At 42.1% G+C, this 27,312-nt stretch overlaps 1 protein-coding gene across 3 annotated transcripts in view; it reads left to right on the top strand.

Moving 5' to 3' along the window:
* ipo11 (importin 11) overlaps positions 1-27,312 on the top strand; it is a 240,221-nt gene that overhangs the window by 121,712 nt on the left and 91,197 nt on the right. For all 3 annotated transcript variants that reach the window (XM_064972628.1, XM_064972627.1, XM_064972629.1), the window contains exon 23: positions 21,078-21,238. In XM_064972628.1, coding sequence (XP_064828700.1) covers positions 21,078-21,238 — 161 coding nt within the window. The remainder of the gene's footprint in view (positions 1-21,077; positions 21,239-27,312) is intronic.

Below are 27,312 nucleotides of genomic sequence, written 5' to 3'. Positions count from 1 at the left end.
ACTAGGTATCTCATGGACAAGTAACTTTTAAAGAAAGGTGAAGACTTGTCAATGGACATTGCTATTGCGATTTGTTTAGCAAATTACTTCGACATACTGCTCTCAGCCCCCATCAGAAAGAGAGTTGTAGGGGTGTTCAAACTTGATACTTTAATGCTTTAGGTTTTAAAGTGTTGACTCGGCTGGCCCCCCCGTTCTCACACACTGGAGTTTTTATGATTTTTTTGCAAGCCTTATTAAATCCAACCTTTAACTCCACATTGTCCTTCCCAAATTGAACGCAGCCGCAAAATCCAATTCAATTTATTCTCTCCCTGAATGCCCTTTTTCTCATATTGATATTCTTATGAACAGTCCCTGGAAGATATTGCTACTGTATATGCACAGCTTATCAGCTGGCTTTCACCATTTCCAATGAATGTAAATGAACTGCTTGGTGAAAGTTCCCAAGGTTTTTGCACGTCATTAGAAAAGTTACATAGTTATTAGTTAAATGGTTTAGAGCCATTAGAAACAGTGTTATTTAAGTCCTTGACTTCTCCTTATCCATAACCCCCTGGCGTGTTCTGGGTGTATGTGGCTATATGTTTTAATATCCAGCCATGAGAAACCTCCCTAGGTGTGTGTGTGTGTGTGTGTACGTGGATGGTGCCATTCCTCACCTGCGCTAGGGGAGGGGGGTGGACGTTGACAAAATGTTGCCATTTTCATATATATATATATATATATATACATACATTTAAATGTTATTAATTAGCATGAATTAGCATATATTTCTGTTAATTCCCATATACTCCTTTTTCTTCCCAAGGAAAGTTTCCACCTCCTGAATATTCCCCAATATGTGCAACCATAGGCATGACATTTTGGGGATTTTTGATTCTCCCTGATTGTTTAGTTTTTATTTTGGTGTTTTTTAGTTCTCAAAGATGATCGTTTTTAACATGTATAGCTCCATAAAATTTTCTGCGTAATTTTTATCTGGTTTTAGTCTAAGTTTAAGCTGATTTTACCAACCCCAAATTTTGGGGAGTGGCGGCAACGATTTACGGGCAGTAGCCCATCACTGCTAAATGAATATAGGGGAAACACTGATCGTTTAGAATGTATTAACAAGTATCCTCGGTGAAGTGAATGCCATATCCTAATCCTGTTAAAAAGACAAAATACTGCTGATGCCCAGGCAATTAATCTATATTACAGGGTTCCCTAACTGCTTGGCCACAGTTGATTTATTTTAATTGTATTTGGCCCCCCGAGTTTTCTGAGCAGAGTTATATATTTATTTTTATTGTTGGACTGTAAAAAAAAACAGCAAATCAGCTCCAAGTGGTTTTAACATTGGAAAGCCGTTCCAGAGTATTCCCACGCATAATAGAGAATGATGGTATACAAATGTAAACAAGGTTTGAGAGGATTGTTTTAGTCAAATATTATATCTGTTGGGCTTCCTGCGGTCAATTTGCAGTTTACAAATGATTTTTAATTATGTTCCGGGCCGGTCCCCTGACCATCCGCTCAACATGAAATTGCCCCGCGACTGAATTTAGTTGATCCCTGCTGTAATATGGATATACATAGGAAGAAAGGATTATGCACGTTGGAGCGTGAAATCACTTGATGGGCCACATCATGCCTGGACTGCTTTAGGACATGTGTGTGTCATGCTGTAAACCTGTCTCTGGAGCTATGAGGATCATACTGCACTTAAAATTGTTTATTTAGAAACAGCCTATTTGGAGATTATCGTTCACATTCTCTCTCCTCTCTTTGCATGTCCCTTTCTCTCTTGTCTCTCCCCGCCTCTTCCTCTTCACTGTCTAAAATACCATCATTTCATCCATTAGTAGTAAGAAGAACCCTTATTCAGATGAAACGTCCAACATCCTCCCCTAACACGTTCCCAGTGCATTCCAACGTTCCAAAGTGAATTTCCCTCTGTGAAAGGATCCTCAACGGAATTGAATTGGAGCTTTATCAAAGCGTTCTATTAGTTTACTTGCACTCACTCCATTCTTCCATCCTTCATGGAACAATTAAAGCCTGTAGAAGTCTCATGTCTCACCATAGCCGTATCTGGCATTGTGCTGAAATAAAGATATTCAGAGGATAATTTTCACCTGGGTATAACTTTAAGATTATGTCAATGGCTAGTGTATGTTGAAATATCCAATAATTCATTTGCAGCAGCTAGGCTACTTGAGTAAAGCAGCATTGGTCTGCTGAGAATGTGACTCTTTGATAAAGACCCAGTCCAGTAACTAATAAAACGGTTTCCCTGTGTTTTATGTACAGTTGAAGAGTCAGAACTTTACATTCACCTTAGTCAAATACATTTAAACTAATTTTTCACAGTTCCTGACGCTTAATCCTAGTAAAAGTCCCCTGTCTTAGGTCAGTTAGGATCACCACTGTATTTTAAGAATGTGAAATGTCAGAATAATAGTAGAGTGATTTATTTCAGCTTTTTCTTTCATCACATTCCCAGTGGGTCAGAAGTTTACATACACTGAATTAGTATTTGGTAGTATTGCCTTTAAATGGTTTCACTTGGGTCAAACGTTTCAGGTAGCTTTCCACAAGCTTCCCACAATAAGTTGGGTGCATTTTGGCCCATTCCTCCTGACAGAGCTGGTGTAACTGAGTTCGATTTTTAGGCATCCTTGCTCCCACATGCTTTTTCAGTTCTGCCTACAAATCTTCTATAGGATTGAGGTCAGGGCTTTGTGTTGGCCACTCCAATACCTTGACTTTGTTGTCTTTAAGCCATTTTGCCACAACTTTGGAAGTATGCTTGGGGTCATTGTGCATTTGGAAGACCCATTTGCTACCAAGCTTTAAGTTCCTGACTGATGTCTTGAGATGTTGAGTCAATATATCCACATAATTTTCCCCTTCATGATGCCATCTATTTTGTGAAGTGCATCAGTCCCTCCTGCAGCAAAGCACCCCCGCGACATGATGCTGCCACCCCCGTGCTTCACTGTTGGGATGGTGTTCTTTGGCTTGCAAGCCTCTCCCTTTTTTCCTCCAAACATAATGATGGTCATTATGGCCAAACACTTCTATTTTGTTTCATCAGACTAGAGGACATTTCTCCCAAAAGCACGATCTTTGTCCCCATGTCCAGTTGCAAACCGTGGTCTGGCTTTTTTATGGCAGTTTTGGAGCAGTGGCTTCTTCCTTGCTGAGCGGCCTTTCAGGTTATGTCGATATAGGACTCGTTTTACTGTGGATATAGATACTTGTGTACTTGTTTCCTTCAGCATCTTCACAAGGTCCTTTGCTGCTGTTCTGGGATTGATTTGCACTTTTCGCACCAAAGTACGTTCATCTCTAGGAGACAGAATGCGTCTCCTTCCTGAACGGCATGACAGCTGCGTGGTCCCATGGTGTTTATGCTTGCGTACTATTGTTTGTACCGATGAACGTGATACCTTCAGGCGTTTGGAAATTGCTCCCAAGGATGAACCAGACTTGTGGAGGTCTACAAAAAAAAACCTGAGGTCTTGGCTGATTTCTTTTGATTTTCCCATGATGTCATGCAATGTGGCACTGAATTTGAAGGTAGGCCTTAAAATACATCCACAGGTACACCTCCAATTGACTCAAATGATGTCAATTAGCCTATCAGAAGCTTCTAAAGCCATGACATAATTTTCCTTGAATTTTCCAAACTGTTTAAAGGCACAGTCAACTTAGTGTATGTAAACTTCTGACCCACTGGAATTGTGATACATTGAATTATAAGTCAAATAATCTGTCTGTAAACAATTGTTGGGAAGATGACTTGTCGTTCACAAAGTAGATGTCCTAACCGACTTGCCATAACTATAGTTTGTTTAACCTCGAAATTAGTGGAGTGTTTGAAAAACGAGTTTTAATGACTCCATCCTAAGTGTATTTAAACTTCCTACTTCAGCTGTACATGTATATTTCCATACTATGAGGTTGGAATAGTACTGTGAAAATGGCAATGTCATCATAGCGTCATCCTGTTTTGGTGGGATGGAATTTTGGACTAATTACTTAATAGGCCAATAAGAAAGAATTTCAAACCTCTCTGCCAATAACTCATTTTCAGTTTTCCCTCCCCACTCAAACAGTCCTAGCAAAATTCTTGCTAGAGAAATGTATCTTTGCCATTTTAATTGAAAACAATCACAGTAAGGTATTTATTTTTTAGCTTCCAAACCATTGCTGAATGATTTAGCTTTTGTTAGTAATCATACTGTCTCTAACTGCCTCATACAGTGGATATGTGTCATCTGCCCTGGGGCACTTCCACAGGGATCCTTGGTGGCTTGTTTTTGGTTTGGCCCGTGGCACTTCCGGCTCGTTCCTCCTGGGTTTTCGTTGGTTTGGCTTGGGGCATAGGCCTGAAGAGACTTGGACACTATAGGCCTCTGGGCTGCTCTAAATGAGCACTGCACAGAGACAGATTATTCCAATAATCTATGCTGTTGCTCCTGTTGTCTTCTGGGTAATCATATGGGGTGTGTTTTAACTGTGAGTGGGACACATAATGGTGAAGGCAAACCTTTTAAAGGTCTAGGATGTATATGTCACTGGCCATGCATAGATTTTAAGACTAGCATAATCCTTCCAGACCTTACCAACTAATTCCCAGGTGTTCTGCCTTTTCCAGCACCCTTTACCATGTTAATACATTTTTTTGTGTTCATAAATTATTTATAAGGATGCACGATATATCGATGAACATATCGGAATCGGCTGATATTAGCTAAGAATGCCAACATCGTTATCGTCCCCGATGTCTAGTTTAACGCCGATGAGCAAAACCAACGTCAAAGCCTACGTGCGCCCCTATATGACATAGGTACATGATGTAATGTCGCCACGTAAAATGTTGTGCAACACAGCATTCCTAACCTAGCCCACAATGTCCGCTGTGTGGATTGAGCAGTCAACAAGTCAAGCAATCATTTGAAAGGGTAAGAAAATGTCAGCGAAATTTCAACAACTCCAAAGGCGAAATCCATTAACGGCAAGATAATGGTATTAATTTCATTGCTCTCTGACGTGGGTGATGTTGGCTTTTGCTGACTGGTCGAGCACCGGTACACATGTTGCCATACCAGAGTTGCACAGTAATAGCGTCACTGCTATTAGCTTCATGACATACTATGGAACGCCGTTTTGGTCTTTGCGTGTCAAAAAATATTAAATAAGCTTTTAATTTGACACGTCAAATAACACAGTTCTGTTATAGAATGTTGTGTGTTCTGAATTTTTACATGCAAGCCAATCACCACCACTACTATCAGTAGCACTGTGAAAGCTGTACAAAAAAGTATTTACAATACTGCGTTGGTAATAAAGCATTATTTGTTTGACTGCAACTTCTAGTGTAGCTAGCTTTAGCTTGGTACCTTGCTAGCACCAATAAAACCAGCCTGAAAACAATGACCAGATGAAACTGCAGTCATTTTCATTACTTTAAACAATGATTTAGGAATCCTTGTAAGTATTAGCTAGGTAGCCACTTGTTGTTTGCCTATTGAAATTGAACTTCAGTTCATGAAAATAAATACTTAACTTAATTATGTCAATGGCTTAATACTTAACCCTGTTGCCCAAAGCTAACGTTATAAGCAGCCAGCTACTTAACCCTGTTGCCCAAAGCTAATGTTATTAGCAGCCAGCTAGCTTCATCTGGCAAATGAGGCTATTCCAGAACGGGTTATGTGTTCTGAAGCTAGCCACCATAAGGATTTGAAAGTGATGCAGAAGGTTACAATTGGTGGAATCATGACATATTTAGACTAGATAATGTTAAACCAGGTTGGAATGTGAAGCAATGAAATGAGGTATCAGTCTACTCGTTGACACCTACAGAACACAACTGTGAAGTGCTTACGCAAATATTAGCGTTGTAGCTCTTATCGCGGGACTGTGACTGTGAAGTAACCTTCCCTTTCTATTGTGTGTATTGACATTCATATTGCACTGTACAGCTTTACCTAAGGATTGGGGCTCAATGAAAATGGTTATCAGTCTACTCAATACCCAAGCTGTTTTTTCCTAACAACGTCAGAGTTATTAGACTCCAAAACATCCACGCAGTATTTTCCACCGGGAATAGTGTTCAATACACATAGGTTGCCAGTAAATGTGGCTCACACAAATGTCCTCTGGGTGTCACAGAGTAAACCCATGTCATTGAGCCACAATCCATAGGTAAGGCTGTACAGTGAAACAAGTATGCCCCCAATGCAATTCTGAAGTTTAATACATCCAGTGTGATTTCAACAGACTTTTGTGAAATTAACAAATTGTCTTTATTTGATTTTATATAACAACATTCCAACCTCGTTTAGCATGATCTATTCAATTATGTCATATGTCTACTATTTGTATTAATTTGCATCACTGTCAATGACATACTTTTATTTTGAAGGCTAACCACAAAGTCCACTATTGTGGCTAATCCTTATTGTGGCTAGCTTCACAGATGGGTCCGACCATTAATCAAGTAAGAACTGTCTTATAAATTAGGGTTATTTTAGATGACACCTAGCTATATAGTTAGTTAGCTAGCTAACTGCAGCTACTGAAACAGATTGTTGTTATGCTATGTTTTTGGGGAAGCACATTGTTTGCATCCATGAGCTAGCTAGCTTTTTTTATGACCAGCACTGTAGGTGCGCGAGACAACTTTACCATCATAGCATACGTATCGATGAACCGTTGTGTAACTATGGAATACGGGTGATAGTGTAATCAATGTGTAATAACTACGTAAAACATTTATGAACGCGTAAATGTATTATGTGACGTACAGTCATATTCAGGTCCTGATTGGTCAACAAGCTTATTTGACACGTCAAATAGTGTTATTTGACACGCAATGACCCAAACGACGTTCCATAGTATTAGAAATCCTGGTTGAGAATGAAACGACTGAACGAATTAACAACGGAACAGCACAGCAAGTAAGTGAAAGAAATGTTTTACGGGTAATGGGGACATGTGTAAATGCCAACAAAATAACATGTGTGTGTGTGTGTGTGTGTGTGTGTGTAGCTTTTATTTAACCAGGCAAGGCGGTTAATAAACAAATTCTAAATTACAATGACGGCCAAACCCGGATGATGCTGTGCCAATTGTACTATGGTACTCCCAATCACGGACGGATGTGATACCTCTTGCACTGAGATGCAGTGCCTAAGACTGCTGCGCCCGTGTGTGTGTTTTAACTATTTAACTGTACTAGAATGCTTAAAATGCCGCAAAAATGTTAAAAGTCGGTTATCGGTATCAGTGTCGTTTTTTATGGGCAAGGAAAATACCAGTTATCGGCCAAAAATGTTATCGGTGCATCACTAATTATTTGTTCATTAGTCGAAGCCCCTTAAGCTCCAATTTGAGAATGTACAGCTGCACTTGTCTGACATGTTTCTGTGTTTAATCATTGAGTTGGGTTGCTCTGCACTTGAGCCTGACTGATGAGCAAAGGGCGTGTGGCTCTTTTGCATCCCGCATGGTGTGCGATGTTTGTCGTGGCGATCTTTTTAGGTTTTTAACATATTTTTACACTTTGTTTCTTAACCATCTGTCAAAGATGTCTTTACAGTTTTGGGTTGTTTGGACTGATCTTGTTGATGGTGTACTTACCCGCTACACACAGACTTAAGTTATGGAAACGCTGCTGGCAGCAGAATCCAATACAGCAAAGAGTTCCTACTTCAACAAAGCAACGTGATCGTTATCCCAAGGGCCCATCTCTGATTGTCTGCGAGTGGATGGATTACAAGCCCAAATGCAAACATGGAAAACGTGGGGAATCAGACAGACTTAAAATATTTAAGAACAAACTTTCCTTACACACCACCTTGCTGATCAACGCCCAGTCACTGAGGGGGAAAGCGGGTGAGCTGGATGACAGAGTTCCGGACAGTGAGGTGCGGCCTGCCGGCTTCACACTGGTCAGTGCGGACCATGATCTGACCGCTACAGGGAAACATCACGGCAGTGGAGTCTGCCTGCTTATCAGGGATCAGTGGTATAAATCGATCCTGGTAAGAGAGGGAGTCTCTACCCCCGACTTTCGAATTGCTTTCTGTGTCACTGCGACCCTACGATCCGCCCTGCGAGTTTCCCTAATTGTTTACCGTTGTGTACATTCAAACAAAACCGAATCTAGCAATGGCATCAGAGATGATTTATTATCTGTCACAGAAATTGGACTCCATTTCCCCTGACACACCCACATTTATATTATGGGATTTTAACAACTGCACTCTACGCAAGGTCCTGTTCACATACCACCAGTATGTAAAATGCCATCTGAGGAAAATAAGACTCTTGATTTGTGCTGTGGACAATACCAAATGCTTTCTCTTCCACCACCAAACCTCCCCTGTGGACATCAGACCACAACATTGTCGACCTCCAGCCAAACTTCTATCGGTTCCTGGAGAGGGAGAAACATACAGTTAAAACTGTCCAGATCTGGAACGAGGACCCTATCACTCGTCTCAAAGGGTGTTTTGACTGTACTATGTAGCAGTTATTTGAGGACAGCAGCTCTGCTCTTAACTCTATGTTGTTTAACTATATAAACTTCTGTGTTGTCAGTTGTGCCTACCAAGACCTGTGAAATTTTCCCTAGGTATCAAAACATCTAAAATCACTTTCTTAGTAGAAAGAAGGCAGTTTATGCTGAGGGTGATGGATAGGCTTTAAGATATGTACAACGTGAGATTAGAAGACTGATACTGGTGGACAAGGAGGCAAAAAAGCAAAGGGTGGAGAGGACCCTCTCCTGAGGAAACTCGAGTGTGGCCTGGTAAGGGATACAATCCATGACCAGTGGCCCCCACAAAGGCAGGGGAAAAGCCAATGCTGACCTTAGGCGAAATTAGGGGCAGAACATGGCTAATGAACTGAATGTTCAGACATGGGATTTGGCGCTCTCTAGATTTGGCGCCCTCTAGATGTCTGTAGACCAAGTTGAGGAGAGTAAGAATAGCATCAACTCCTCTGCAAACTGAAAGGGGTCGAGTAACTGCTTGGTGGTGCAGAAGATATGACTTTAAAACAATTTTATCAAAGCATTTCGTTACTAAGAATGCCAAGGCGACAGGACGGTAGTCATTCTGCACAGGGATTAGATCAAATCTAATGTAATTTCTTACATGCGGGAAATGCTTAATTACAAGCCCTTATTAACCAACAATGCAGTTCAAGAAATAGAGTTAAGAAAATATTTACTAAATAAACTAAAGTAAAAAATAAGAGGCTATATACAGGGGGTGCCGGGGTACAGGATGCTTTAGGAATGGGCATAATTGTTGAGTTTTTCAACAACGCTGATACGTGTTGCTGGCTGAGTAAGGATTGAAAAATGTCTAACACCAGCTAATTGTTCAGCAGAGTGCTTTAGCACAAATCCACGTATTTTGTCTGGGCCTGGGCTTTTGTATACATTACAACCCCTGAAAAATTTCGAAAAATCAGCCTGAGTATGACTAATGAACAATGTTTTCTTCTCACGATTTGAATCAGTCGACTTTGTTGGATGTACAACAAATGAAAGTGTCATTACAAATGTCAGAGGATTGTTGTGAAAAACAGGCTGATGTTTTGAAATTGTTCAGGGGTTGTAATGTTCATGATCCAGAGTTCACAGCGGGTCAAGGTGGGTCCCCACATGTCGGACAAATGCACCACCAACAGGGATGTATTTTGTCCCCACTCCTGCACATCTTGTACACCAACAGTTGTGCAAGTTCCCATCCTGAAAGACACCTTGTCATGTTCACTGATGACACTGCCCTGATCAGCCTGTTGCACGATGATGAGGAAAACCATGGCCCAGTCTGAAATGTAAATATCTGGATGTCCTCTTGGACAATACGCTTCAGTAGAGTAAATGTACAGACCTCATCTACAATAAGCGTCAGCAGAGACTGTACTTTGGCAAAAACCTGGGGTATTTTAATTGTTGACTGTACGATACTGACTGTTTTACACATTTTATTGAGAGTATTTAAACTTTTTGTTTGTTGGTTTGGTAATGCCGCTGTCAGCCAGAAAAATATACTGGGGATTATCACCACAGCAAGCAAGGTACTTGGAGTCAAACAGACAGGCTTAGATTAGATATTTAAGGTCAGGGCCCTCTGTAAGGCTCACAAGAAAAATGTAAGACACCCCCTGTGCCTGGATTTTGAACTACTCACCTCTGGGTGCAGGTATAGGGCACTGCCCAGCAGATAAAAGAGAACTAGACAAGAATTTGTGCCAGGTGTGATACCTCTCAACAGCTCAGGTTAATATTCCTATGTCTCTTATACACAGGTCTTGTCCTTGTACAGTCGTGGCCAAAAGTTTTGAGAATGACACAAATATTAATTTTAGATATTTTTGTCAGATCTTGACACCAGGCCATTCTCAAAGTCTTCACCTCGCTGTGCGTGCAGATGCACTCACACCTGCCTGCTGCCATTCCTGAGCAAGCTCTGTACTGGTCGGGCCCCGATCCCGCAGCTGAATCAACTTTAGGAGACGTTCCTGGTGCTTGCTGGACTTTCTTGGGCGCCCTGAAGCCTTCTTCACAACAATTGAACCGCTCTTCTTGAAATTCTTGATGATCCGGTAAATGGTTGATTTAGGTGCAATCTTACTGGCAGCAATATCCTTGCCTTTTTTGTGCAAAGCAATGATGACGGCACATGTTTCCTTGCAGGTAAACATGGTTGACAGAGGAGGAACATTGATTCCAAGCACCACCCTCCTTTTGAAGCTTCAAGTCTGTTATTCAAACTCAATCAGCATGACCGAGTGATCTCCAGCCTTGTCCTCGTCAACACTCACACCTGTGTTAGCGAGAGAATCACTGACATGATGGCAGCTGGTCCTTTTGTGGCAGGGCTGAAATGCAGTGGAAATGTTTTTTGGGGGGGATTCAGTTCATTTGCATGGCAAAGGGGAACTTAGCAATGAATTGCAATTAATCTCATCACTCTTCATAACATTCTAGAGTATATGCAAATTGCCATCATCCAAACTGAAGCAGCAGACTTTGTGAAAGTTAATATTTGTGTAGTTATCAAAACCTTTGGCCATGACTGTACAAAAAAAATCCAAACAGGGACAGTAGGCAGTAAAGTAAGGATGTGACTGTCATGAATTTTGGATGACGCTAATAATTGCAGTGCCTTCGGGAAGTGTTCAGACTTTTTCCACATGTTGTTACGTTACAGCCTTATTCTTTTTCCTTCTCGTCAATTTACATACAATACTCCATAATGACAAAGCAAAAACAGTTTTTTATAAATGTTTGCTAATTTATAGAAAATTAAATAAACATTTACGTAAGTATTCAGACCCTTTACTCAGTACTTTGTTGAAGCACCTTTGGCAGTGATCACAGCCTCGCGTCTTCTTGGGTATGTCACTACAAGCTTGGTGCATTTGTATTTGGTGAGTTTCTCCCGGTCTTCTCTGCAGATCCTCTCAATCTCTGTCAGATTGGATAGGGAGCGTCGTTGCACAGCTATTTTCAGTTCTCTCCAGAGATGTTTGATCGAGTTCAAGTCCCAGCTCTGGCTGGGCCACTCAAGGACATTCAGAGACCTGTCCCAAAGCCACTCCTGCATTGTCTTGGCTGTGTGCTTAAGTTTGTTGTCCTGTTGTAAGGTGAACCTTTGCCCCAGTCTGAGGTTCTGAGCACTCTGGAGCAGGTTTTCATTCAGGATCTCTCTGTACTTTGCTCCAGTCATCTTTCCATCGATCCTGACTAGTCTCCCAGTCCCTGCAACTGAAAAACATCCCCACAGCATGATGCTGCCACCACCATGCTTCACCGTAGGTATGGTGCCAGGTTTCCTCCAGACTTGACATTTCGCATTCAGGCCAAAAATATCCATTTTGGTTTCATCAGTCGTTTAGGTGCCTTTTGTCAAACTCCAAGAGGGCTGTCATGTGCCTTTTTCTTGGCTTCCGTCTGGCCAATGCCATAAAGGCTTGATTGGTGGAGTGCTGCAGAGATGGTTGTCATTCTGGAAGGTTCTCCCATTAGGTTTTTGGGTTGGGTTCTCGGTCACCAACCTAACCAAGGCCCTTCTCCCCAGATTGCTCATTTTGGCTGTGAGGCCAGCTCCAAGAAGAGTCTTGGTGTTTCCAAACTTCTTCCATTTAAGAATGATGGAGGGTCACTGTGTTCTTAGGGACCTTCAATGCTGCATAAATGTTTTGGTACCCTTCCTTAAGTCTGTGCCTCGACACAATTCTGTCTCGGAGCTCTACGGACAATTTCTTCGACCTCATGGCTTGGTTTCTGCTCTGACATGCACTGTCAACTGTGGGACTTTTATATAGACAGGCGTGTGCCTTTCCAGATCATGTTCAATCAATTGAATTTATCCCAGGTGGACTCCAATCAAGTTGTAGAAACATCTCATGGATGATCAATGGACATATTATGCACCTGAGCTCAATTTTGAGTCTCATAGCAAATGGTCTGAATACTTAAATTAAATAAGTTATTTCTGGTTTTATTTGTAATAAAGGTACAACAAATGTTAAGCTTTTTCATTATGGGATATTGCGTGTAGATTGAGATTTTTTTTATTTGTTTAGAATAAGGCTGTAAAGTAACAAAATGTGGAAGAAGGGAAGGGGTCTGAATACTTTCCAAATGCACTGTATGCTCTGGTTGATGTATTAAACCACCCAGATGCATCAAAACAGTCATCCTTCTGAACTTAGCTGCATGACTGGAGGGAAACTGCTCAGGGATGTCACCATGAGGTCATGAGATGATTTTAACATAGCTACGGAGTTCCGTGTCTGTGATGGGAGAAAACTGAGGATGGTCAACAACATAGTAGTGAGTGACTCCACAATAAACTAAATGACAGAGTGAAAAGAAAAATACAAATATAAACAAACAAAAAATATAAACATCCATCCTGTATGCAACAAGGCCCTAAAGTTGTACTTTGAAAAACAAGGAATACGCTTCCTGGCCTTAATGCAAACGCAACACATCACTGAGTAACTGCCTCCTTATTTTCAGGAATGGTAGTGACTGCATCATGGTATGGGTATGCTTGATATTGGCAAAGACTAAAATAAAAGGAAACAGGATGGAGTTAAGCACAAGTAAAATCCTTTACACCAGCAACTGGGAGAGGAATTTACCTTTCGGCAGGGAAATAACATATTCCACAATCCAGGTGTGCAAAGCTGTAATCACTGCCAATGGTGTTTCTAACATGAATTATACAACGGGTGGGGCTAATCCTGAATGCTGATTGGTTAATACCGTATTCCAGCTGGTGTCTATTTCACATTAAAATGCCTATTGCTCTGTTCCATCTGACTGTGGAATCCAATGTCTCAGCCCAGCCAGGGAATTTATAAACTTGATTTCCACTATAGAAAGCATCTTGACATTATCTCACATTTGTTTTAGTCCAGTATTTAGTTTTCAGCTCATTGTTCCAATATTCAAATTCGACCTCCATCTCTCCCATAGTAATGAACATGTCGGGAGTCAGGACGAGACTGACCGACAGGCAGCGCTTCTCAGCATGTCGAAATCATGAATCACCTGGCATCATTTTTATGCATACAAAGAAATGTCAATTGAAAAAGGTTGAACTGAAATGAAGTGCAGCTAGTTTGCAGTCTTTCCAGCTTCAGTTTGAATTGACTTTGTTAGCTGTGTTGTTGGCTAGCTCCTCTGAACATTTTGTCCTGACGAGTGAGCATACTTTCTATGCCAGGTGAAATCGCACCTCAATAGCTCATTGTTATGGATGTATCCAAATAAATGTCACTAGAAAACTGCAAATGCAACACTTTGCAGTTATTCTGGCATATTCTGCACTTTTTGACATGACTTTAAGTTAGCTAGCAACCAAGGTATAAGAATGTTGCCAGCCGGTATGGCAATGAAAATTTAGAACGAATGACTGGGTCGTGTCCATAGATACAGAACAAAAAGACTGAACGACTGGGTTGAGTCTCTGGCAACCGAAGCGATGGCACTAATGAACAGCCGGCTTGTGTAGCGACCCTCAATTTGTGTCAGCACTATCTTGTGGAAGGATGAAATAGTGTGAATAAATTCATCAAAAGAATGTAATTTTATTACTTTCTTTACCCCCTTTTTCTCCCCAATTTCTTGATATCCAATTGGTAGTTAGCCTTGTCCCATCACTTCAACTCCCATACAGACTCTGGAAAGGTGAAGGTCGAGAGCCATGTGTCCTCTGAAACACGACCATGCCAAGCCGCACTGCTACTTGACACACTGCTCGCTTAACACGGAAGCTAGCCACACTAATATTTCAACGCGCATGTGCCCGCACCGCCACAAGGAGTCGCTAGAGTGCTATGGGACAAGGACATCCTGGCCGGCCAAACCCTCCCCTAACCCAGACGACGCTGGGCCAATTGTGTGCCGCCTCTTGGGTCTCCCGGTCGCGGCCGGCTGCGACACCACCTGGCATCGAACCTGGGTCTGTAGTACTGCCTCAAGCCTTAGACCACTGCGCCACTCTAGTCACAAAGTAATGTTTTTAACGAAAATGTCAATCGTTAGTTTGTTGGTAACCCATTGTATAAAAGTGATAATGGCTTCGAAGCCGTTGTTTGGAGGATATATTGGCTCAGTTTGCCAAATTCGTCTCAGGCCTAACACCCATGCCAATATATCCTCCCAACACCGGCTTCTCTGGCATTATCCCTTAATAGACTTGGGTGAATACTTATCAAATCAAGGTAGTGTTTTTTATTTTATAATTTTTATTCCACTTTGTAGATCGCTGACATTTTTATCCCAATGTGTGGGTCTGGGCCCACGCGTGCCTATGCCCCTGTAACGACAGCACTGCTTGAAAAATAGCCTTGCCCACCCACTCAGATTGAATAAAAATGGATTGCCAAAAAGAAGTAACTGAAAGCCACACCCCCAATAAGCAAACGAATATGACTGCATTGAGGGATATGTCACTGCTTCTATGGCTATATTTAATGTATTTATTTAACCCTTATTTTACCAGGTAAGTTAACTGAGGATCATTTACAGCAATGACCTGGGGAATAGTTACAGGGGAGAGGAGGAGGGATGAATGAGCCAATTGAAAGCTGGAGATGATTGGGACGGCAGGGTAGCCTCGTGGTTAGAGCGTTGGACTAGTAACCGGAAGGTTGCAAGTTCAAACCCCCGAGCTGACAAGGTACAAATCTGTTGTTCTGCTCCTGAATAGGCAGTTAACCCACTAGGCCATCATTGAAAATAAGAATTTGTTCTTAACTGACTTGCCTAGTTGAATAAAGGTAAAATAAAAAATAAATTGGGGGAGAGCCAGATTGGGAATTTAGCCAGGACACCGGGGTTAACAACCCTACTCTTACGATAAGTGCCATGGTATCTTTAGTGATCACAAAGAGTCGGGACATCCTCACGATAAACTGCACCCTACACAGGGTACTGTCCCCATCACTTCACTGGGGCATTGGGAGATTAGTTTGCTTTTTTTACCAGAGGAAAGAATCACAAAACATACCCTGCGTGGTAACACTCAGCACGGAACAGCAGTACAAAAACAGTACAGCAGTAAAAACCAGCTATTCAGTTTAGAGACACATTAACAATAGAAGTCATTGTTTTCTAATCCATTTTTGGATTAATAAATTCTGTTGCACGTTAAAGCGATAGTTCTTTCAGACATCGATAATGTTTCTTTATTTTGTTGCTGTGGTCACCTGCGCCTGTCGTCCTCGTGAACACACTTGTCGCTTTGACTAGAGAGACAAATGGCGTACTAGGCGGAGAACTCTGCTCTATTCCGCTGTCTGTCTGAAAAGCGCTTAAGAGTAACTTACATTTGACTTGGATTTCAGAGTTGATTTAAATAGCTCTATATATAATATATTGATGATAGGAAGGAATGTCTAGATCTATTCATGTTTAATGGGCATAGTGAGTACTGTAGAGCTGTGTCTCTGGAGGCCAATGTGGTTAAGTGAGTGTTAGATCATGCATAATTGGAATGGATTTGCATGGGATTAGTAGCAACTCCATGACTGTGTACTTAGGGAAGGTGCCTAACCTTATCGCTAGTGGTGATTATGTGTATGTACGTGATGTGTATGACGTGGCCAGTGTACATAATCAATTAGCTAATTATCTGGTCGGACACATTCACTCGCCAAACTCATAGGTCATACAGTGCCTTCAGAACGTATTCATACCCCTCAACTTATTACACATTTTGTAACTATATAGTTTAAATTGATTATATATATATATATTTTAATCTCATTTACACAAGTATTCACACCCCTGACTCAATACATGATAGAATCACCATTGGCAGCGATTAGAGCTTAGAGTCATTGTGGGTAAGTCTCTAAGAGCATTGCACACCTCGAGGGTACAATATTTGCACATTATTATTAAAAAGATTCTTCAAGCTCTGTCAAGTTGGTTACAGCCAGACAGCCATTTTCAAGTCTTGCCATAGATTTTCAAGTAGATTTAAGTCAACACTAACTAGGCCACTCAGAAACATATGTTGTCTTGGTACGCAATTCCAGTGTATATTTGGCATGGCGTTTTAGGTTATTGTCCTGCTGAAAGTAGATTTTTTTTCTCCTACTATCTGTTGGAACCAGGTTTTCCTCTGCTTGTGCTAAGCTCTATTCCGTTTCCTTTTTATCCTAAAAAAAAACAACCTCTGTAGTCCTTGCCGATGACAAGCATAGCCATAACATGCTTAAAAATAGGCGGTGTGATACTCAGTGATGTTGGATTTGCTCCAAACATAATGCTTTGTATCCAGAACAATGTCAATTTCTTTGCCACGATTTTTGCAGTTTTACTTTAGTGCCTTATTGCAAACAGGATGCATGTTTTGGATTGTTTTTATTCTGTTCAGGCTTCCTTCTTTTCACTCTGTCATTTGGGTTATTATTTTGGAGTAATTACAAAGTTGTTGATACATTCTCAGGAGAAAGCTATCACAGCCATTAAACTCTGTTTTAAAGTCACCATTGGCCTCATGGTGAAATTCCTGATCAGTTTTCTTCCTCTCCGGCAACTGAGTTAGGATGGACGCCTGTATCTTTGTATCGACTGGTTGTGTTGATGCACCTTCCAAAGTGTAATTAATACCTTCACCATGCTCCAAGGGATATACATTTATATTTTTACCCATCTGCCAATGGGTGCCCGTTGCGAGGCATTGGAAAACCTCCCTGGTCTTTGGGACTGAATCTCTGTTTGAAATTCACTGCTCGGCTGAGGGACCTTACATATAATTGTATGTTTATGCTACAGAGAGGAGGTACTCATTCAATGTCAAACACTGTTTTTGTCCATGCAACTTATTGTGACTTTTTAAGCAAATGTATACTCCTGAACTTAATTACACTTTGACATTATGGGGTATTGTGTGTAGGCCAGTGACACAAAATCTCAATTGAATCAATTTCCAATTCCAGTTGTAACACAACAAAATGTTAACGTTTCAAGGGTTGTGAATACTTTCTGAAGACACTTTAAATATTCATGAAGCTATCAGGGTTGAGATGCTGACTAAAAGGCTGCCCTGCATACATTATCATCATTAACAACATGTGCAGAGAGCAGATGCTATGAAATACATTGCCCAAATTAACAACCTGTGCATAGCCCGCGAGCCCATTCAATCCAGTCCTGGGGAGGTTTGAGTTCAAAACAAAAGATTGGGGAAATGTATTATTTTATTTACAAATAACTGACCTCTTGAAAAACAAATATGTCTGGAAAGAAATCTGGCGGCCCTCCACTGAATTTTGAAAACCCTGATGTGGCCCTCGAGCCAAAATTATTTGCCACTTACACTACGAATGCATTATTACTTGTAGCTTGAATGGCAATGAGCATTGGATTCAATGGCAATACATCTTTGCCATCTTACCACTCTTTCTTACAGGAAATGTAGGATTTGTACATTCACATATTAATTTCCTTTTTTTATCCAGGTTAGAAGTGCCCTTGATATCTATCGCTCACTGCTTTGAGAATAGAGGTAGTCCACAAGCGAACGAAACTGGCCTATACTACATCTCTGTAAGAGAGATTCAGACAACTAGGCTAATGTCATCCAACAACAATAACCTACAACGTGTAGGGGAGGTTTATTTCTTTGTTAATTCACCTTATGACACGTGCCAAAAAGGGCGCATTCAATTTGTTGCGATTATTTTCCTCCTTCCGGTCCATTCCCAAACGAGCAAAATGTTGTTAAATATGAATAAAATGTGTCATAACTATTAAATAACATGCACAGAATTTGAAATATATGTTCGCTCATATATCCCTTTCATACACTGACCAAATTCCCACTATTTTACCATGCCTACTGATATTTATAAAAGTGGTATACCTGCAAGAAAGGGGTTCATACAAACATTTCCTTATGCTTATGCTTGTGCTTCTGTCGGAACTAGAAGCACAAGCATTACGCTACACTTGCAATAACATCTACTAACCATGTGTATGTGACTAATAAAATGTGATTTGATATTTTTTATAGGTAACATACCTCATCTTCTGTCTGAAATTGGTAATAGAGAATGCCTTGTGTTGTTAGCTTTGTGGCACAACAGAGTCCAAATATCCTAATGTTATCTACATTCAACATATCGGCACGGTTTACATTTTTTCTAATACGCTAACTAGCTAACACCACCATTCATTCTCTGTGAGAATGCTAATGCTAACTGACGATGGCTTCTGAGTATTATACCACGTGGAAACAAACATTTTACATTTTTTTTGTAATATTTTTCCTCAACATAAAATTAACATCTTTCAAATTCTGTTCACATAATTTAATAGTTTTGACAAATATAATTAATATTTAACAAAGTTTTACTTGTTTGCCAATTGGCCGGAAGGAGGAAAAGAATCACGTTCGATCAGGAACTGGATCAAGTGGGTGAGGCATCAAAATCTGGATAGATATTTATTTTAAATTATTGATTGTTGGTAACAGAATTTGATTCCACCCATAACTTCAACCCAAAGTGACAAGAGGCTTGAAGTGGTACCAATCAATTTGCCAGAGTGACCTACACTAGGTCCCTATAGGTCCTGGGAAAAATTCCAAATTAGTGCACTATAAAGGACACAACCTTAGTATCTGGTAGGTGAGTCTCGTAGAATGATGTATGATTTGTATCTGATATGGTCAGACCCTTGAGAAGAGCATGTCGGTCTAGAACTTTCCTATTTCTTGATTAGCAGATAGGACACGCAGATGCACACAAAATATCCTTGAGTGGGAGCAAAGTGCTGTCTACTGGATAGTGAGAGATTGTTTTAGGGGGCTTACAGAAGAGCCCAGAGAGGGAAATAGACCGACAGCATGAGAGGACAAATTCTGGGAAGGGAGGAGGGGATTTGAAAGGGTAAGAGGTGTGTGTTTCTGGGGATGCAAGCAGACTGCTATTCCAGGCGTTAGGAGCGGTAACCCTGTCACTTCACATTACCGTCAGGGACAAGCTTCCTCTATGTGTGTGTGTGTTGGGGGTTGGATCAGCCACCATGACACTCCACATCACTGTTAAATTGAGCTCCTCGCGGCAATCTAGGAAGAGTTTGCTGACACATACACACACACCAGTATGGCTCTGTGGCTGTGGTCAGTTTAGTTATTGCACATCTATGGAAAGAAACCCTGTCAAAAGCAGCTCTTACAAGCCCACAGTGAGTCACATGATAAACAACAGGGTTACAGTAGCTGGGCTCCCTAATGATTAGTAAAGGTTTGTCATTAATCCCATCATCATGTATTTCTCATTTATATGTTAATTCCTAGTGGCTTGAATACTGTCTGGGAGTAACTAGGTTCCATAATGATTAGTAAAGGTTCATCATTAACCCTTTACTCATGTATTTCTCATTTACATTTTAGTTCCCTAGTGGCTTGAATTGTTAAAAATATGCAGATTTCCGTATCAATTTCAATTAGATTTATTGATTGCTTTGTTGTATAGCTTTTACTTTGTCTCATCAATGTCCTGCCGTTTGCTCCTTTTCTGTGGCGAGATGCAGGTTCTCTTGATAGGATTAAGGCTCCTCGGGGTCTGTCCCAATAGACACCCTATTCTTTATAAATGCACTACTTTTGACCAGAGTCCTATGGGCCCTGGTCAACAGTAGTGCACCATTGGGGACTCAGCCCCGTTCTACTATACCTTTCTGCACGGATTAAGACTTAGGGCTGAACAGAGTAAAGAAAATGTCAATAATAATTGACATGAAAATAAGATTGTTGGTGATTAGACAAGTTTGTTACACATAATTGATCAGCGCTAATAATCCAGAAACATAAACACACAGCTGGAGTCTCTACCTCTTGATGGTTTGTGTTTGCTTCAATCACTGAACTGAAAAACTCCATCACTAATCAGGTAGATGTGGAAAACACACGGGTGGGAAAACACCAGGGACTCAGGCCTAACGACTATATATCTCTCTAGAAGTGATTCAATGCTAATAATAATGTTTGTTATGCTGCCAGTGTAAGTAGAGGGTGTGTTTGAATCATTTAGATGTTATGTTGGAGAATGTATTTATCATTTTAACCCGCATGGTGCTGTAGTTAGGTATGCTTGCAGGAGTGTGGCGTTTTGCTCGACTTAGCAACAGTTATTTTATTGTTATTTATTTAACCTTTATTTAACCAGGAAGGTTTGGGTTTCTCCAAGTGTTCTTGACTAATGTTGGATCGTGGACTGCATGACGGCGTAGTTTGTTCAAGCCCTTAGCTGTTCAAAATGTGCTAGTGAGTCAAATCATTGAGACTCACGATATCACTTGGTTCCTAGCACTGGAACGAGTCATGGATCTTGGCAGTGTATGTCGATATTCCCTGGGTCTGTTGAGGGGTGGCATCCTCAAGAGCATCCATCCCTTAGTGCCAGGCCAGCCTCTCACTGCCTGGTGAGATAGGACCTTGCACACTATAAAGAACACAGAGATTAGGAGTCAGTCTGGCTCATCTCTCCCTTCCTCTAATGTGATGTGTGTTTATCTGTTTCAGAGATGAGCTCAGAGAACCTGAGGACATGCTTCCAGATAGTCAACGCCTACATCTACCTGTCAGCTACTGACTTCCTACAGAACTATGCTGAGGGCCTGTGCAGATCCTTCTGTAATCTACTCAAAGATATCACCAACGAAGGACAAGTCCAAGTTCTGAAGGTTGTTTGTGTGCTTGTGTGTCTGTGCTTGTGTCTGTGCTTGTGTGCCCACGCTTGCACCCTTTTGTACATTTGTTTTCACTCGGTTTTACTCTCCATTGTCGATGCGCTGGTCGGCTTTAGGAATTTAATCATGGTTTCTCTGAGAATTGTATTTCTGGGAAAACTCCACTTCTAACTCCCCGGTGCACGTTTTGGTTTTTGCCGTAGCACTACACAGCTGATTCGAATAATCAAAGCTTGATGAGGTGGTTAACTGAATCAGGTGTGTAGTGCTTGGGCAAAAACCAAGACGTGCACCCGGGGGGGGCAGGACCGAGTTTGGGAAACCCTGCTCTAGAGGAAGACAGGGATTTGTGGTTCTTGTATCCATTCTGTGATCCCTGCATCCCTCTCTACCCCAATACTATACAGTATGGGGCTGGAGGGGAGCGGGTCGAGAGCTTCAAGTTCCTCACTGTCCACATCACTAAGGAATTAACATGGTTCACACAACAACACAGTCTTGAACAAGGCACGACAGCGCCTCCTCCCCCTTAGGAGGCTGAAAAGATTTGGCATGGGCACTCAGATCCTCCAAAAAGTTCTACAGCTGCACAATTGAGACTATTTTTGACTGGCTGCATCACCGCTTGGTACGGCAACTGCTTGGCATCTGACTGCAAGAGGCTACAGAGGGTAGTGCGTATGGCCCAGTACATCACTGGGGTCAAGCTTCCTGCCATCCAAGTCCTCTATATCAGGCGGTGTCAGAAGAAGGCCCTAAAAAATCAAACAAGCTAAGCGTCAGTATAGAGACAAAGTAGAGACAAAGTAGAATCTCAATTCAACGGCTCAGACACAAGAGGTATGTGGCAGGGTCTTCAGTCAATCACGGATTACAAAAAGAAAACCAGCCCCGTCACGGGCCAGGATGTCTTGCTCCCAGGCAGACTAAATAACTTTTTTGCCCGCTTTTAACACAATACAGTGCCACTGACACGGCCCGCAACCAAAACATGCGGACTCTCCTTCACTGCAGCCGACGTGGGGAAAACATTTAAACGTGTTAACCCTCGCAAGGCTGCATGCCCAGACGGCATCCCCAGCCGCGCCCTCAGAGCATGCGCAGACCAGCTGGCTTATGTGTTTACGGACATATTCAATCAATCCCTATCCCAGTCTGCTGTTCCCACATGCTTCAAGAGGGCCACCATTGTTCCTGTTCCCAAAAGCTAAGGTAACTGAGCTAAACGACTACCGCCCCGTAGCACTCACTTCCGTCATCATGAAGTGCTTTGAGAGACTAGTCAAGGACCATATCACCTCCACCCTACCTGACACCCTAGACCCACTCCAATTTGATTACCGCCCAAATAGGTCCACAGACGATGCAATCTCAACCACACTGCCCTAACCCATCTGGACAAGAGGAATACCTTTGTGAGAATGCCGTTCATCGACTACAGCTCGGCATTTAGCACCATCGTACCCTCCAAGCTCGTCATCAAGCTCGAGACCTTGGGTCTCGACCCCGCCCTGTGCAACTGGGTACTGGACTTCCTGACGGGCCCCCCAGGTGATGAGAGTAGGCAACAACATCTCCACCCCGCTGATCCTCAACCCCGGGGCCCCACAAGGGTGCGTTCTGAGCCCTCTCCTGTACTCCTTGTTCACCCACGACTGCGTGGCCACGCACGCCTCCAACTCAATCATCAAGTTTGCGGACGACACAACAGTGGTAGGCTTGATTACTAACAACGACGAGACGGCCTACAGGGAGGAGGTGAGGGCCCTCGGAGTGTGGTGTCAGGAAAATAACCTAACTAAGGGAAAAAACTAAGGAGATGATTGTGGACTTCAGGAAACAGCAGAGGGAACACCCCCTATCCACATCGATGGAACAGTAGTGGAGAGGGTAGTAAGTTCACAGACACGGCGTACACATCACAGACAAACTGAATTGGTCCACCCACACAGACAGCATCGTGAAGAAGGCGCAGCAGCGCCTCTTCAACCTCAGGAGGCTGAAAAAATTTGGCTTTTCACCAAAAGCACTCACAAACTTCTACAGATGCACAATCGAGAGCATCCTGGCGGGCTGTATCACTGCCTGGTACGGCAACTGCTCTGCCCACAACCGTAAGGCTCTCCAGAGGGTAGTGAGGTCTGCACAACGCATCACCGGGGGCAAACTACCTGCCCTCCAGGACACCTACACCACCCGATGTCACAGGAAGGCCATAAAGATCATCAAGGACAACAACCACCCGAGCCACTGCCTGTTCACCCCGCTATCATCCAGAAGGCGAGGTCAGTACAGGTGCATCAAAGCTGGGACCGAGAGACTGAAGAACAGCTTCTATCTCAAGGCCATCAGACTGTTAAACAGCCACCACTAACATTGGCTGCTGCCAACACACTGACTCAACTCCAGCCACTTTAATAATGAGATTTGATGGGAAATTATGTAAAATATGTCACTAGCCACTTTAAACAATGCTACCTAATATAATGTGCACATACCCTACATCATTCATCTCATATGTATACATATATACTGTACTCTATATCATCTACTGCATCTTTATGTAATACATGTATCACTAGCCACTTTAACATACTCATCTCATATGTATATACTGTACTCGATACCATCTACTGTATCTTGCCTATGCCGCTCTGTACCATCACTCATTCATATATCTTTATGTACATATTCTTTATACCCTTACACTTGTGTGTATAAGACAGTAGTTTTGGAATTGTTTGCTTGATTACTTGTTGGTTATTACTGCATTGTCGGAACTAGAAGCACAAGCATTTCGCTACACTCGCATTAACATCTGCTAACCATGTGTATGTGACAAATCAATTTGATTTGATTTGAAAATTGTCAGAGACGCCAGTCACCCAATTTATAGACTGTTCTCTCTGCTACCGGACACTGCACAGCTTCTTCCCCCAAGCCATAAGATAGTAAATAGTCAACCAATAGCTACTGGGACAATCTGCATCGACTCTTTTGATTCTTCACAGACTCTGCTGCTGCTGTCTATTATCTTGTTGCCTAGTCACTTTATCCCTGCCTATATGTACATATCAACTTCAATTACCTCGTACCCCTGCACATAGACTCGGTACTGGTAGCCCGTGTATATAGCCAAGTTATCGTTACTCATTGTGTATTTATTCCTCACGTTATACTTTTTTCTCTTTCTCTCTCTGCATTGTAAGGAAGGACCCTTATGTAAGCATTTTACTGTTAGTCTACACCGGTTGTTTACGAAGCATGTGAAAAATAACATTTGCTTTGATTTGGGGGCCGTATGAGCCAAGAGTAGTGTACTGCACCAGTAACTGTGCAAGGTTTTGGGGCTATATCAGCAGTGAGAGTTAACGCTGTGCTCAAATTCACACTCAAAACAACAAGCACATTGTTACTTGAACAAAGCAACTGCCCAGTATAAGGTCACTCTAATGGTCCTGCCAGTATAAGGTCACTCTAACTGTACTGCCCAGTAGGATGCAAAGGTTGTTTCGCTCTGGGCACAGCCTGTACATAAAACTAATAGTTCAAATGAACATTGTACAGTAATGAGAGACCAACGCTGGTTTAATCTAGCTGTGGATGAGGACTATGTTTGGTTTCCTCTTGATATCTCGGTGGGCCAAAGACTAAATAAGACTACATATTTTACAAAGAAATAAACACATGAGCTCTATCTACATCTTTTCTTCCCCCCCCAGCCTGTGCGTACAGTATGTCCATCAGTGTAACAGGGCAGTGAGGGGAAAAACCTCTCCCTGTACCAGGAGTCAGCCTTCTGTTGTTAACATTTTATTTGATTAAATCAGAGGGAATAACAAGGCTGTGTGCTCTTTTAAATTAATACTGCATTGCTTTAGTGTTTCACCCCGATAGCTAACTCTCTCCATACTTGTCTCCGCTCTCTCGCTCTTCCTTTCTTTTGTTTCCCTCCTTTTCCTCTCCATCTTTGCTTCCATCCATCCATTTTAGAATTTAATGGTGCCAAACATGTGGAAACCATGAAACATGTGTTTGATTTATTCCAATCTGTTCCAGTCATTACCATGAGCCCGTCGTCCGCTTTAAAATCCCACCAGATGCCACTGGTCTCCATGTATACTGAACAAAAATGTAAATGCAACATGCAACAATTTCAAAGATTTGACTGAGTTAGTTCATTTAAGGAAATCAGTTAATTGAAATAAATTCATTCGGCCCTCATCTGGGGATTTCACATGACTGGGCAGGGGCGCAGCCGTTGGTGGGCCTGAGCGGGCATAGGCCCAACCAGTTGTCAGCCAGGCCCAGCCAATCAGAATGAGATTTTTCCACACAAAAGGGATTTATTATAGACATAACTAATGTGCAGCACCCCCTCAGATGATCTTGCTGGTGAAGAAGCTGCATGTGAAGTTCCTGGGCTGGCGTGGTTACACATGGTCTGCGGTTGTGAGGCCGGTTGGACGTACTGTCAAATTCCTAAAACAACGTTGGAAGCGGCTTGTGGTTGAGAAATGAACATTTAATTCTCTGGCGGTGATTCCTGCAGTCATGCCAATTGCACGCTCCCTTAACTATAGACATCTGTAGCATTGTGTTGTGACAAAACTGCACATTTTAAAGTGGCATTTTATTGGCCGCAGCACAAGGTGCACCTGTGTAAGGACCGTGCTGTTTAATCAGCTTCTTGATATGCCACATCTGTCAAGTGGATAGATTATCTTGGCAATGAGAAATTCTCACTAACAGGAATGTAAACAAATTTGTGCACAAAATGTGAGCAAAATAAGCTTTTTGTGCGTATGGAACATTTCTGGCCTCTTAGCTGATGAAACTATGGACCAACACTTTACATGTTGCATTTATATTTTTGTTCAGTATATACTATACTTCTAAAGTGATTGATGTGGTGTTCATAGCTGCATTGGCTTGTTCAGTGGGTTTGGGAGGCTGACGGGAATTTGATGAGAGGGGAGGACTAGAGGGTGAAGAAGAGAGAGTATGAGAAGGATTAAGGGTGAAATGAAGTGGAGATGTGTACAGACTTTGGCCAGCACTGTCGATTTGTGAGGAGAGTAAGAGGGAAGGAGAGGATGAGAAGGGTGGTGGGCTCTGAAGGACAGAGTTGTGCATGTCTGTGTTTTTTCTGTGGGGAAAGTGTCAGCCACTTGCCTCCCTGTTGAAGAGGATGACTGAGGAAAAGCAGCTCAAGTCTGCGATGCCAGTGTGAGAGACAGAGAGAGGCAGAGGCCAGGCACTGTGCTGCTGTGTACCGCTGGCCTCAGAGAGAGGGAGAAGGCAATAGAAAGAGATGGGGAGAGGAAGTGAAAGAGAGGGAACAGAGAAGTGGGGGAGACAGAAAGAGTAAAAGAGAGAAAGTCGGGGAGATGGAGAGAGTAAGAAAGATGCATGAGTCTCGGTGTCAGATTACAGCCACCTGTTTGAATCCACTGCCATCTTGGATCTAGATTGTGGAACCAGACAATCCTTGTATTCAGAAGAGGGCTCACATCTCTCTCCTACCTCAGTTTGTTGCATTTAATTGAGTGTGTGGAATAGTTCTAGATTAGAAACGTTTTAAAATATATGGTACTATTCTGTGAAAGCTTCTCTCCCTCCCTTCCCCGCTCCTCCTCCATTCCCCATATATTCTTCATCAAGCACTATAACAAGCCATTACACAGTGTACAAAACACTGCTCTTTCCATGACATACTGACCATGTGATTCCAGATGAAACCTATGATCCCTTATTGATGTCACTTGTTAAATCCATTTCAATTAGTGTAGTTGATTAAAGACGGATTCTTAAGCCTTGAGACAATAGTGACATGGATTGTGTTTGTGTGCCATGGGCAAGACAAAATATATAAGTGCCTTTGAACGTGGTATGGTAGTCGGTGCGGTTTGTGTCAAGAACTGCAACGCTGCTGGGTTTTTTGTGCTCAACAGTTTCCCGTTTGAATCAAGAATGGTACACCACTGTGGAACGCCAGCATCCCTGTGGAGCGCTTTCGACACCTTGTAGAGTCCATGCCCCGACAAATTGAGGCTGTTCTGAGGGCA

Source organism: Oncorhynchus masou, chromosome 1, assembly GCF_036934945.1.
Source record: "Oncorhynchus masou masou isolate Uvic2021 chromosome 1, UVic_Omas_1.1, whole genome shotgun sequence".
NCBI lineage: Eukaryota > Metazoa > Chordata > Actinopteri > Salmoniformes > Salmonidae > Oncorhynchus > Oncorhynchus masou.
The sequence above is the reverse complement of the archived record's forward strand: the minus strand, read 5'-3'. Positions and strand labels throughout refer to the sequence as shown.